The sequence below is a fragment of the Meles meles genome, chromosome 2, assembly GCF_922984935.1.
Source record: "Meles meles chromosome 2, mMelMel3.1 paternal haplotype, whole genome shotgun sequence".
Lineage (NCBI taxonomy): Eukaryota > Metazoa > Chordata > Mammalia > Carnivora > Mustelidae > Meles > Meles meles.
The window spans coordinates 63512289-63525614 of record NC_060067.1 but is presented as its reverse complement, the minus strand read 5'-3'; the positions used below and the strand labels follow the sequence as shown (position 1 = coordinate 63525614).

General features: G+C 46.9%; 1 protein-coding gene across 6 annotated transcripts in view; it reads right to left on the bottom strand.

Moving 5' to 3' along the window:
• SLC2A9 (solute carrier family 2 member 9) overlaps window positions 1-13326 on the bottom strand; it is a 237817-nt gene that overhangs the window by 52676 nt on the left and 171815 nt on the right. For all 6 annotated transcript variants that reach the window (XM_045997129.1, XM_045997130.1, XM_045997131.1 and 3 more), the window contains one exon: window positions 12317-12427. In XM_045997129.1, coding sequence (XP_045853085.1) covers window positions 12317-12427 — 111 coding nt within the window. The remainder of the gene's footprint in view (window positions 1-12316; window positions 12428-13326) is intronic.

Below are 13326 nucleotides of genomic sequence, written 5' to 3'. Positions count from 1 at the left end.
ACACTTTAACCTCATAACACCTCTATGGGTATGTAGCAGCTCAGAGAGTTTAGCAGCCTGCCCAAGGTCACCCAGTGGCAGGGCCAGCACTCAAGGCCAGGCATTCTGGTTCCAGAGTCTTGCTCTTAACTCCTGCCCTATACTGCCTTTCCTCACTGGCACATAAAGACTTAGCAAAAAGATAAATGCAGTCTCCCATGGCCTTCCTTCTTCATATGAGGCTCTGGCATAGGGACAGTGAGATGGAGGAGACAGGAGTCCTTGCCCTTGGTGAATCTTATAGTTTGAATTGTCCTCCCCCCAAAAAGATATGTTGAAGTCCTGACCACTGCTACCTTAGAATGTGACTTTATTTGGCAATAGGGTCTTTATAGAGGTACTCAAATTTAGCGAGGACATTAGGATGGGCTCTAATCCCATGGGACTGGTGCCCTTATAAAAAGAGGAAATTTTGGACACAGACAGGCACAGAGGGAGAATGCCATGTGAGGATGAAAGCAAAGCCGAGCACCAGATGCTCCAGGAGAGGTCTCGAACAGATTCTCTGTCACACCTTCAGGAGGAATCTGCCCTCTGACGCCTGGATCTCAGACTTCTCGCCTCCAGAACGGCGAGACAATAAATGTCTGTTGCCTGCCCCCCTGTGTCTGGGATACTTTGTTTTGGAGCTTTGGTAAACCAACATGGGGAGGTCATGTCCAACGCAGAGCAGAGCTTGGCATGCTGTTCAATGATGAAACACATGAAGAAATACAGAAGGGATGGAGGGAAGAAAAATAGGATCTAAAAAAATAGGATCAATAATTTCAGGAGTGACTCAAAGCTGACTTAATGTGCATTTATAGTATTTATAGACATTACTTTGTATGAATTTTATAGGCCAATCTCTGTCTCTATTGTAATTCTTGGCGTACATCTCAGTATAAAGTGTGTGAAATAACTACTCCGTGCTTGGCAGAATTCCTGACATCTGGGGGACTGCAGAGCCCTCTAACAGTTCATCCCTCAACAAGATCCTAAGGGATGCCCTGTTCTTCCTGCCCCGTTCCAGGGGGTCCTTTTGCTTTCTGTTCTTCCCATAAAGTCAGCCTCTACGTGGCTTGATGTGCTCCTTGTTAGCAAGGGGGCCACACGGTTGGCTGTGGGGCTCCAGAAGGAGGAAGGGCTGTTGGTGGGGGCTTGGACGCCCTCAGAACATGCCACCTGGCCGATCCCAGGTCGGGGGTGAGGATCCCAGCACGGGCAGAGCACTCTGTCCTGGTTTCAGATGCACCTTTCCACAACTGACCTCAACTGGGTCTTATTCAAACAGCTGTGTGCTGGGTGCTTGTGATGGGTTGGCACTTAGCCTAGGGGCACACATAAACACTAGGGACTGAAGGGGTACAGGGTGACAACTACCACAGCCATTTCTTGAAACCTACTGTGCCTCTCTCTCCCACATACACACACACAACACTGGGGAACGATGTCTCCTAAACTGGGGCCTGAACCCAAGTATCCCAAATAGCTGTCCTTGATTGTAATGATTTGGGGGTGGTGGGGTCCCTGAGGAGCCCTTGCCACACCAGCCATTCTTGAGTCTTCAGGCAGAAGCTGGATTACTGCCAAGGCTTTAGTTCTGGAAGGATGGGAGAAAGTGTGGGAATGCACAGTGCCTGGAGAGACAAAATCTGACTTGTCTATGCCTTCCTGGATGACACTAATTGAAAAGCAAAGGAGGAGTGCCCGGAACACCAGGCCTCCTTTGAAGTTTCTTGGCAGAAAGTGGCCAGATTCTTATGCAGCTCAAGGTTCATCTAGAGAGTCAGTGTTGGAGTTTTGAAGGAAGACAGGCACCTGTGGTGATCACGTACTTCATGGACTCCTTGCCTCCTTGCCCTTATCACACGCTGCCCTGTATATTACTGTCCTGACCATGAAGGTTACACTTTCCTCCTGGCTTTGTGCTTACGCGGGATGTATTGATACCATCCCAGTAACAGTGGAGACAAAGCTTGGCTTAAGGCCTTTCACCGCTAGAGTGCCTCGTCCCCAGGCCTCTCCTTTCTCTTACTCAGATGTCTGGAGTCATCTTTTCATTTGCTGTCTCAGGGTTTGCGGACCGTACCCGACAGAAAGGAACGGGAATGGTTTCTTTACTGCGGACTCAGCACTCTCGGCAGAGAAGAGAAAGCAAAGGCAGGCTGCATGAGAAGGAATGTCAAGTTTCAGTATTGCTAGTATTTCTGTTTTAAGTCTGCAAGTGTTAATTTTTGCTTTCACAAATCTCTGTCTGAAAAAAAAAAATCTCTGTCTGAAAAACAGAGACCTTGGAAAGCTGTGGGTATCTGCAAGTTAATGGAGTTTTAAGGTCTGTTTGGAAGACAGGGTCCCAGAAATAATTTTCTACTTGGAATAAGCTGTTTAAATTGAAAACTAAAAATAATCCATTGAAACAAACTTTGTTCAGAAATTTCTATTTAACAGATGGATGTGTGAGGGGCGCCTGGGTTGCTCAGTTGGGAGGGCATGTGACACTTGATTTCAGGGTCGTGAGTTCAAGCTCCATGTTAGGCATAGTGCCTATTTAAAAAAAAAAAAGATAAATGTGTGAGATTTGTGATATCTGTTTGGCCAAAATTGTAAGAAATGAAAAAAGCTACTTTTTAAATGATTATCTTTCCAGGGAGGCCCACAATTCTTAAGTATATTAAATTTAAATGGTCGTGAGATATTTTAACTGAAGTGCAAAATCAGGTATGTATAGGGACCAAATGGAATAAAAGGAAAGCCTGGCACCAGACTAGGCTTTTCCAAGTTCTCAAGTCTTGGGAAAAGTTTTTCCTTGGGTCAAAGCCCTAGCTTCTACAGCTTCTAAGGGAAATACAATCCCCCCTCCCTTCTCAAAAAAGGAAAAGATAGTTTGTTCTTAAGAGGTTTATGATCATTGGGGTGCCTGGGTGGTTCAGTCGGTTAAGCATCTGCCTTCGGCTCAGGTCATGATCTCAGGGTCCTGGGATCGAGCTCCATATTAGGCTCCCTGCTCAGCAGGGAGTCTGCTTCTCCCTCTCCTTCTGCCCCTCCCCCTACTTTCTCTCTCTCTCTCAAATGAATAAATAAAATCTTTTAAAAAAAGAGGTTTATGGTCATAAATTTAAACACATCTCCAAAGGCAAAGGAAACAAAAGCAAAATTGAACTTTTGGGACTTCATCAAGATCAAAAGCTTCTGCACAGCAAAGGAAACAGTCAATAAAACAAAGAGGCAACCCACGGAATGGAAGAAGATGTTTGCAAATGACACTACAGACAAAGGCTGATATCCAATCTATATATAAAGAACTCAAACTCAACACCCAAAAACAGATAATCATGTCAAAAAAAAAGGGCAGAAGACATGAACAGACACTTCGCCAATGAAGACCTATAAATGACTAGCAGATGCATGAAAAAATGTTCATTATCATTAGCCATCAGGGAAATTCAAATTAAAACTACATTGAGATACCACCTTACACCAGTTAGAATTGCAAAGATCAACAAGGCAGAAAACAAGTGTTGGAGAGGATGAGGAGAAAGGGGAACCCTCTTACACTGTTGGTGGGAATGCAAGTTGCAAAGTGCAGCCACTTTGGAAAACAGTGTGGAGATTCCTCAAAAAGTTAGAAAAAGAGCTACCCTATGACTTGGCAATTGCAATACTGGGTATTTACCTCGAAGATACAGATGTAGTGAAAATAAGGGGCATGTGCAACCCAATGTTCATAGCAACAATGTCCACAATTGCCAAACTGTGGAAAGAGCCGAGATGCCCTTTAACAGACGAATGGATAAAGAAGATATGGTCCATATATACAATAGAATATTATTCAGCCATCAAATAGGATGAATACCCAGCTTTTGCATCAACATGGATGGTACTGGAGGAGATTATGCTGAGTGAAATAAGTCAAGCAGAGAAAGTCAATTATCATATGGTTTCACTTATTTGTGGAACATAAGGAATAACATGGAGGACATTAGGAGAAGGAAAGGGAAAGTGAATTGGGGGAAACCAGAGGGTGAGACGAACCATAAGAGACTGTTGACTCTGAGAAACAAACTGAGGGTTTTGGAGGCGAGGGGAGTAGGGGGTTGGGTGAGTATGGTGGTGGGTATTAAGAAGGGCATGTATTGCATGGAGCACTGGTTGTGGTGCATAAACAATGAATCTTGGAACGCTGCATCAACAACTAATGATGTATTTTATGGTCACTAACACAACACAAAATAAATTAAAAAATAAAAAATAAGCTGTTCTCAATTTGGGGCAAGTGGGGATAAAGCTCTTAAAGAAAAGGAGTCGAGGAAGAACCACGGAGTGGCCAGCTGACTGAGAAATTAGTGCTCCACCATCAGGAGCGTGGAGCTGAGACAGCCTGGGGGCCAGGTGAGACAGCGGGGGGCGGGGGGGGCAGCTGGCACTTGGAACTAGCATGAAGGAACAAAGTCTCCACTGGAGCCCCCAGGAGGTGTGTCTTCCTTTCCCTTTAATGGGTGGAGCTGGTGGGACCAGCCCAGATGCCAGGAAGCCAAAGGAAGCCTAACAGAGAGATGGGGAGGGAATCAGAAGACATTTGGTGGGAAATGCAGCATTGGGAGCACATTCTGGGAGCCAGAGGGTGGGCTGCAGGGAATGAACTTGCTCGCAGCTGTGTCCTTGGCCAAACTCAGAAACAGAACCACCGGATAAAAAGATATTATCACTTGGGAGTGGGTGAGAGCAGGGACTGCAGGGAAACGGGCTTCCAGGGCAGAACTGCCTGTCTGCTTGGGGTTGTCCTCCCTGTTCCTCCCATGAGGAAAAGCCCTCAGAACCAGGGGACCCCCCCGCGTCGACATGCATGCTGCTGGCATGGATGGAGCCCTGGAGGCTACTTGCCCCCCTCCCCTGGGAGTTTGAGGGCAGAAGGAGAAATCTGGTTCCTCTTTTGGTTCATGTGGCCCCTCCCCTCTGCCAATGCCTGTAAGTTGCATTATATAAACAGGGCTGACTCTAACATTTTAGTGGAGATGGGGCTTGTTTCCTCCCGCTGCTCTGCAGCCCACAAAAGTGCCGCAGAACTGTGATTTATCAAGAGGAAATGACGTCTGTAAAGGAGAATGAGCTGAACTTAGTCATTTGGAAGCCAGGTTTAGAGCACCCTTGTTCTGATAATTCCCTGGGAAAGTGAGCCTCTTTACAAGCGGCCCTGCTCTGCCCTCTCCACCTCTGCTCACATCTGTCTTTACAGAGGCCAGACGGATCCTTCTAAAATGCACTGTGGTGCTTTGCTTTCTGCACCCTGGGGAGTGCCCCTCCAGCAGCTGGCCTCCCTCAATCTTACAGACCTGCTCCTGCTTGGGTGTCTCTCCAGGTCCCTGCTCTGCCCTGCTCTGTGTCTTGGAGGAGGGCCACAAGCACAGATCAACGGCCCCCTTGCCTTCTGCATCCAGCTGGTGTCAGCAGCCTGGGCACTGGTAAGAAATGAGGAGGGAAAGAAGAGAACGAGACCAGGGTGTTCGTTCCTGGCTCCCTTTCTCCAGGCACATTTTGACTGGCTGTGTCTCTCTCCACTGAAGGTCGCTGCTCCTGACTGGTGCACTGCCCACCCTATAGACCTATGCACCCCTGAGTTAATCTGTCCTCCAACCTGGATATCTGGGTGACAGCTCCCTCATCCCTTGAGCCTGATCACAATCTAATACAGCAACTGCCCTCATCTTGGTCCCCTTCAACTGGCACAAACATTTCTCACTACATCCTTCCCTACCTAGACCACCACAGTTTGACCTACTCATGTTGCCATTCATTATCTGTCCCTGACTAGGAGCTTGCCTTCTGCATGATGAGAGCCTTCGTCTCTTCTGTCCATGCATGCACCCACACAGCTAGACTTACACTTGGCACAGAGCAGGGACCCAACCAGCATTTGCTGAGCATTGAAGGAATAAACAGTCTGGCCCCAGTGCAAGGCATTTTCAGCTTTTCCATAGCATATGTTTGGTTCTCTTCTGGAATATTCATAACCAACAAAGGCTGTATTTGTTTGCTAGGGCTGCCATGAGAAGGACCACAAATAGCTTAAATAACAGACATTTCTTCTGTCATAGTTCTGCAGGCTGGGAGTCCAGGATCAAGGTGCCAGCAGAGCCGGGCTCCTGCTGAAGGTACAGAGAAGGATCTGTTCTAGGCTTTTCTCCTGACTTCTGGTAGTTCCTTGGCTTTTTCAGCAGGCCTTCAAAATTCACATGGCGTTCTCTCTGTATGCATGTTTGTGTCCAAATCCCCCCCCCTTTATTTTTTTTTTCAATGTGTAAAAAAGATTTTATTTGAGAGAGAGCGAAGACAGGCAAGGGGAGTGGGAGAGGGAGAAGCAGACTCCTCAGTGTGGGGCTCAATCCCAGGACCTGGGATCATGACCTAAGCCAAAGGCAGATGCTTAAGTGACTGAACCACCCAGGTGCACCCAAATTCCCCTTCCTTTCATTAGGATGATAACCATATAGGATTAGAGGTCCCCCTATTTCAGATCGATCTTATCTTAGCAATGACTATGTTCTGAGGTACTGGGAGTTAGAGCTTCAACATACAAATGTTGTTTATTATATAGGGTTTAACAACTCAACCCATAATAATAATTAACATTTACTGAATACTTGCTTTATGCCAAGTGCTGTGAATTACTGTATAATTCTCATGATGAGACCTGTTGAGGTATGGATTTGTATTACCCCCACTTTCCCTTAGGCAACACAGGGGCTCAGGGAGGTTCAGTAACCAGCCCGAGGTCACCCAGCTAGTGAGCTGAGGGCCGCGAGACCACAGAGCCCAAACACCCCACCATCCTGCTCTGTTGCCTGGACCCACGTTCTCATCCAGCAACGCCAGACCCAGGGGCTCGAGATGCAGCTGTGAACTCTAACGGTTTTCATTCTGGGTTTGTTCTGAAAGCAGAGAGGTGGTGGAAACCAGTAGGATTTTTTTTTTTTCTTTTTTAACTTCAACACTACAGTGTAGTCCATTCCTGACAACCACACAAACTTATTGTGAGGAACGATTCCCCCGATTTGAAAAAGCAGTCTCCATTGCTTGAAGGAATGAGGCTCGTGCTCCACAAGCTGCTGCTGCCCCAGGTTGCAGCCACTGCTCAGGCCCGTGGGGCCCGGTGACACGGGGTGAAAGTTCACTCGGAGCGTTGGTGCTGCGTGGAGAAAGAACATTTGGAAAACCAGCTGTTTCTGCAAGATGCGGTTGTTTACAGATGTCCATGCTAATGAGCAAGGCCAGGAGCCAAGGTTAATTCCCAATCAAATGAACAAGCATGGCCTTCTCAAGTTGATTATGCCCCAAAGCCATTTTAGCAGACTGTCAAAATCTCAGGAAGAAGAAAACACACTAGGAAGTCCTTCTTGACAGGCGGCTGCCTCACAGGGTTGGATGAAACAGTGTCCCCATCTTTGGAAGCAAGGGAATAAAAACTTTGGAAAGACCCCAGGATTTCCTGGGTATTGACTGTCGGCAATGCTGCAGTGGGCCTTCCTGCCCTTTGAGGTTTGCTTCCACGACAGTTCTGGAAGGCAGTGGCTTCATCTCCTGGGGCTGTGTCACGCACAACATAATGGTTGAAACACAGTCTCCTACAGCTCTGAGGTCCGAGGTCTAAAATGGGTCTCAGGGGGCAAAAATCACAGCTGTTGGCAGGGCTGTGATCCTTCTGGGGGTTCTATGTGAGCATCTGTTCCTTGCCTTCCCAGCTTCTGGAGGCCACCTGCTTGCTGTGGCTTGTGGACCCTTCCTCCAGCAACTGCCACTCTAGCCTCTGCCTCTGTCTCTCCATTTCCTTCTCTGACACTGACCCCTGCCTCTCTCTTTCACTTTGAAGGACACCAGTGATGAGTCTGGGTCATTTGGTTAATCCAGGATAACCTCCCTATCTCTAGATCCTTAACCTCTTCACACCTGCAAAGCCTCTTTTGCTGGGTAAGGTGACATAGTTGTGCTTCCAAGAATCAGGATGGGGACACACTGGGGGAGCCAGGATTCTGATTACCACCGGTAGGCCTGATTATGTCCATTTTAAAGATGACAAATAAATTCAGAGATGTTGGGCAATTTTCTCCAGGCCACTCAGCTAGTAGATGGGTGGTTAGGATTTGAATTCAGAGCTGCCGGGTCCTATAGCGTCTGCTCTTTCTCCCCCAACACACTGTTTCATTTCAGACTCCCAGACTCATGCTGGCGTTAATCTCAAAGTACGCCAGGAATGAGCGTGAAGGCTACCATGTTGAGAACGACTTCCAGTGAATTATTCTGTATCTCCAATTCCTTTAGATGATACACTGGGAGGCGTGACGATGACTGGGGCCATGTGCACAGGCAGCCCAACGGAAGGGCCTTCCCTTTACTTGGCTAACAACTTCTGGACCTTCAGTGCTCATCTTCCTGGGCCCTCTCTCAGGAAGCCCTCCCAGGAGAGTTCATCCCAGTGTTGTCTGTGGTACATGTCTGTTTCTGGATCTTTCTCTCTAGAACATGACAACTTCATGGGTGACCTCTCAGCACAAGCAGGAAATGGGTGGAATGAAAGCAGGCATCAATGAATGACGCCTCCATGAGAGCTGTGAAACCGCTACTCCCCACAGCGGGCCCACACAGCGGTCCCTGCTGCTCTAGAACACATGTGCCATGTGACCGTGGTCCGTCGGGCTCCACATTTGAAGGCAGCAGCAGGCTGACTCCCTGTCTGAGTTTACAAAGGTCCTCTCTGCTTCTCCCAGGATGGTGAAGTCATTTTCCCTCCTTCCTGGGATTAACACTTCCAAGACATACTCTGGCCAGTACTGGCAGCTTGTAATGAAGATCTGCTGGCCAGGGAGAGGGGACTGGAAGAGGAGTGTCTGGAATTGGGGAGACAGGGTTGGAAGCCTCGTGCCTCTCTCTGCTCCTCTCTCAAATGAAGATGACAGCTCAACTTTCAGGAGTGATGGGAATGAGCAACGGTGAGATCCCAAGTAAGGCATCTCAGAGTCTTGGGGAGCAGTGAGGGCCCTCGATACTAGCTCTCCCCACTCCCTTGGGTTTTGACCCTACTGGCTGTGTGACCCTGAGAGAGCCAATGCTTTGGGACTTGGTTTTCTCACCTTTCAGAAGTCTGCGAGAGTCCTTGTGAAATCCTGCTCTCTGCAGGGGTGTTCGTCACAGCCTTATTTACTGACTGATAGCATGGTTAACTCTCCGAGAGCCTATGTCATTTGTCAGGCACTGCCCTCCTGTATTCACTTGTTTAATCCTTACGCCATCCCTATGAGGCAAGGGCAGCACCCTTATTTATTTATTTTTAATTAATTAATTTATTTGAGAGAGAGCATGCACGAGTCGGGGGTGGGGCAGAGGGAGAGGGAGAGAACCTCAGGCAGACTCCCTGCTGAGCATGGGGCCCCATGCGGGGCTCAATCCCAGGACCCCGAGATCACAACCTAGCTGAAATCAAGAGTCTGATGATCAATGGACTGAGCCACCCAGGCAAGGGGCAGTGTCCTTATTATGAGGAATTGATAAATAATTCAATTATTTATCAAAATAATTGATAAATAAATGGGGAGTTGAGTCAGAGAGCTGTTGAATGACTTCCCCAGGGTCTCACAGCTCAAAAAGGGACAGAGGGGGGATCAGAATCTAGGCGGTGTGGCTGTGTCGTCCAGGCTCAGAGGGGAGTCACTCAATAGCCCTACCCCGCAGACAGCGGAGAGGGAACTGACCAAACAGCTAATTTTGGAAGAGCCACAGAGCCTGCACGGGGCGATGACCAGCATGCTCTTCTGGACGTACGTTACACTTCAACAAAATATTGCTTAGACAAGAAAAAAGAAAAGTAAAACGGAAAGCAAGTCTGGCACAAGGTCATGTGAACAAAAGCAGGGTGACTACGGCGTAAGAACAGAGCACACAGAGCACAGAAAAGCCAAGGGGAGATTTTGCCAAAGGTACATATGCTTGTAGATTTCTTCTTCAGTTCTTTCTGCTTTTCTGAATTTTATGCATATACCCTAATGAGCTCGTGATGATTCCTTACAACAACAAAATACTTTACTGACCCTCTCCCCCCAAACCCTATTGTTTCCCACCATTTCCATTCCAGACTGACTGTGCGTTTCCATGGATCAACGTAAGCTATGCATAGCCACAACGGCGGGGGTGGGGGAAATAACTCAAAAGGAGAATTTTGTGAAACTCCCAGATTGTGAAACAGTGAGATATTTTCCTCTAACAAAAAGACCATGAGTGAAAGGAGACGAACTTCAGTCCTCAACACTTTACCGACACCCATCTTTAGAAGCATCTTGTTAGAATGACCCATTATGAGCAAGGAGCAAAACAAAGCATTCTGTCACAAGCAACGAGTCAGAAATGCCACTGGAAGCCTCCACCTGTCTGCATGACCTCAGTCCTTTCAGAAGAAGTTGGCGTGAGAGTGGAAATAAATGAGCTCCTCTGTGCAGGTCAGAGAACCTCCCTCTGATTCAACCCTCCTCTCTGTCCTTTGGAAAGGAGCCCTGTCGTAGACAGTGCTCCTAAAATGGGAGGCACTAGAAGAGTAGAAGAGAACCAGACATCTACAAGGGGAAACTGAAGCTCAGAGAGGTTGAGAGCATTATCCAGCATCACACAGCCAAGACATTCCAGAGCCAGGATTCAAATCTAATCTGGTCTGATGGCCCCAACCTGTGCAATTTCTGCAAAATTCTGAAGTCTCCCAACTCCCTTCCTGTGGTATGTTTACTGTGAATCTTTGAGGCTGAGAAAGAAGGATGAACTCTGTGTCTTCCTTTGGACAATTTTGCTTATTATTAAAGTCACCCCCTGTTACAACAATCGGCTCGAATGTCCTCTCTCCTTTCTTCTGCCTGCAAATTCCTACATCTTTAGGGAAGAAAGGTGATAGCTAATGTGGAAACATTTTTAAAGTCATAGCAATGGACCTTAGGCTCACAGGGACACTGATCTGGGACCCCAGGGAGAAACAACCCTTTTTATTGGGTGCTCATCATATTGTATCATCTGTGACCAGGTGAGAGTTCAAAGAAGGGAACTAAAGGGAACTAACTTTCATTAAAAGAAAGACAATAACTCGGCATCAGGGAAATACAAATCAAAACCACAATGAGATATCACCTCACACCAGTCAGGATGGCTAAAATTAACAAGTCAGGAAATGACAGATGCTGGAGAGGATGTGGAGAAAGGGGAACCCTCCTCCACTGTTGGTGGGAATGCAAGCTGGTGCAACCACTCTGGAAAACAGCATGGAGGTTCCTCAAAATGTTGAAAATAGAACTACCCTATGACCCAGCAATTGCACTACTGGGTATTTACCCTAAAGATACAAACACAGTGATCCGAAGGGGCACGTGTACCCGAATGTTTATAGCAGCAATGTCTATAATAGCCAAACTATGGAAAGAACCTAGATGTCCATCAACAGATGAATGGATAAAGAAGATGTGGTATATATACACAATGGAATACTATGCAGCCATCAAAAGAAATGAAATCATGCCATTTGCGACGACGTGGATGGAACTAGAGCGTATCATGCTTAGTGAAATAAGTCAATCGGAGAAAGACAACTATCATATGATCTCCCTGATATGAGGACATGGAGAAGCAACATGGGGGGGTAGGGGGATAGGAGAAGAATAAATGAAACAAGATGGGATTGGGAGGGAGACAAACCATAAATGACTCTTAATCTCACAAAACAAACTGGGGGTTGCTGGGTGGAGGTGGGATTGGGAGAGGGGGAGGGGGCTATGGACATTGGGGAGGGTAAGTGCTATTGTGAGTGCTGTGAAGTGTGTAAACCTGGCGATTCACAGACCTGTACCCCTGGGGATAAAAATACATTATATGTTTTTTAAAAAAAAAAATTTGGAAGGGGAGGCGAACCATAAGAGACTATGGACTCTGAAAAACAACCTGAGGGTTTTGAAGGGTCAGGGGTGGGAGGCTGGGGGAACAGGTGGTGGGTAATGGGTAGGGCACGTTTTGCATGGAGCACTGGGTGTTGTGCAAAAAGAATGAATACTGTTACGCTGAAAAAATAAATAAAATTGGAAAAAAAAAAGAAAGACAATAGGTAGGAGAGCAAAATATAAATAATATTCTCTAGATGGGTGAACATCCTAAAATTCAGACACCTTTGGAGTGACAAAGGACATGCTTCCTTAAAGACAAGCATGTTTGTTGCCTGGGAGGCCCCATGACACTGTTTGCCCACTATGGTGCTCTCGGGAATAGCTCTCAGATTACTTACAGAGAAGATGGCGGCCAAAGTCTCGATTCCACCGGTGCTCAAGGTGAGGTATGGGATCTTTTCTGGTGGGATCCCAGCTTTTTCAAAGATGCTATTGGTGTAGAACCAAATCTATAATGCCGGAAAAAAACAAAACAAAACAAACAAACAAAAAAACAAGGGAGTGTCAGTAAAAGGCATCTATTTCCCCACTTGAATTCAGGTGCAAGGTGGTCTCTGCAATTTGCTGTTAGACCCAGAATGGAGCTGAGTGGTGTGGCCAGCTATTTGTTTTCTTCCTTCTCCCACCTTTTCCCTGCTTCATTACTAACAGAGCTATGGTACTGAGAGCAACATGTTCTGATCTAATTGTGGCAATGAGATATGAACAGAAATCTTCTAAAAGGAGCTTTCCACTAAGGAGGTTTGATCCCATTTTTTGTTCTCCCTCCTTTCTGCTGTCAGGAAGGTGAACGTGATGGCTGGAGCTTTAGCAGCCCTAATGGATAACTAGACGACCTCAGGACAGCATGGCTGCCCCCAAGGTAACTTTGTGAGAAACAAAAAAGGTTCCTGATCCACAAGACATTTTATGGTCATCCTCTAGAAAACTGTCACAATAAATCTATAATGGGGACAATGTGAATGATGCCCTGAGGGTTGCATAACACACAACCTGCACAACTACACATAGAGCCCCTGCTTTGGGATGGAAGGAACCTGTTCAGATGCTAGAGCAAGAAGTTAGAAGGAGCCTGTGTCCTTGCTCAATGGAGTGATTCTATAACTTATTAACCAAACCTGGGCACCTTTGGGATAGTTAATAATTAGTTCAGGACAATAGGCATAAATCTGGATTGCCCTCCCTTCCCAATTTCCCTCATGGGAAGTTAGGTCAGTGTGGAGGTTTCTGCCGCTTGAGACCAAACCTAACCCTCATGACACTCACGGGGCATCGGGTGATCACTGACTGGAGGTTGGAGACCTGGCTCCGTCTGGAACAGGCTCTGTGACCTCAAGCAATTCACTTT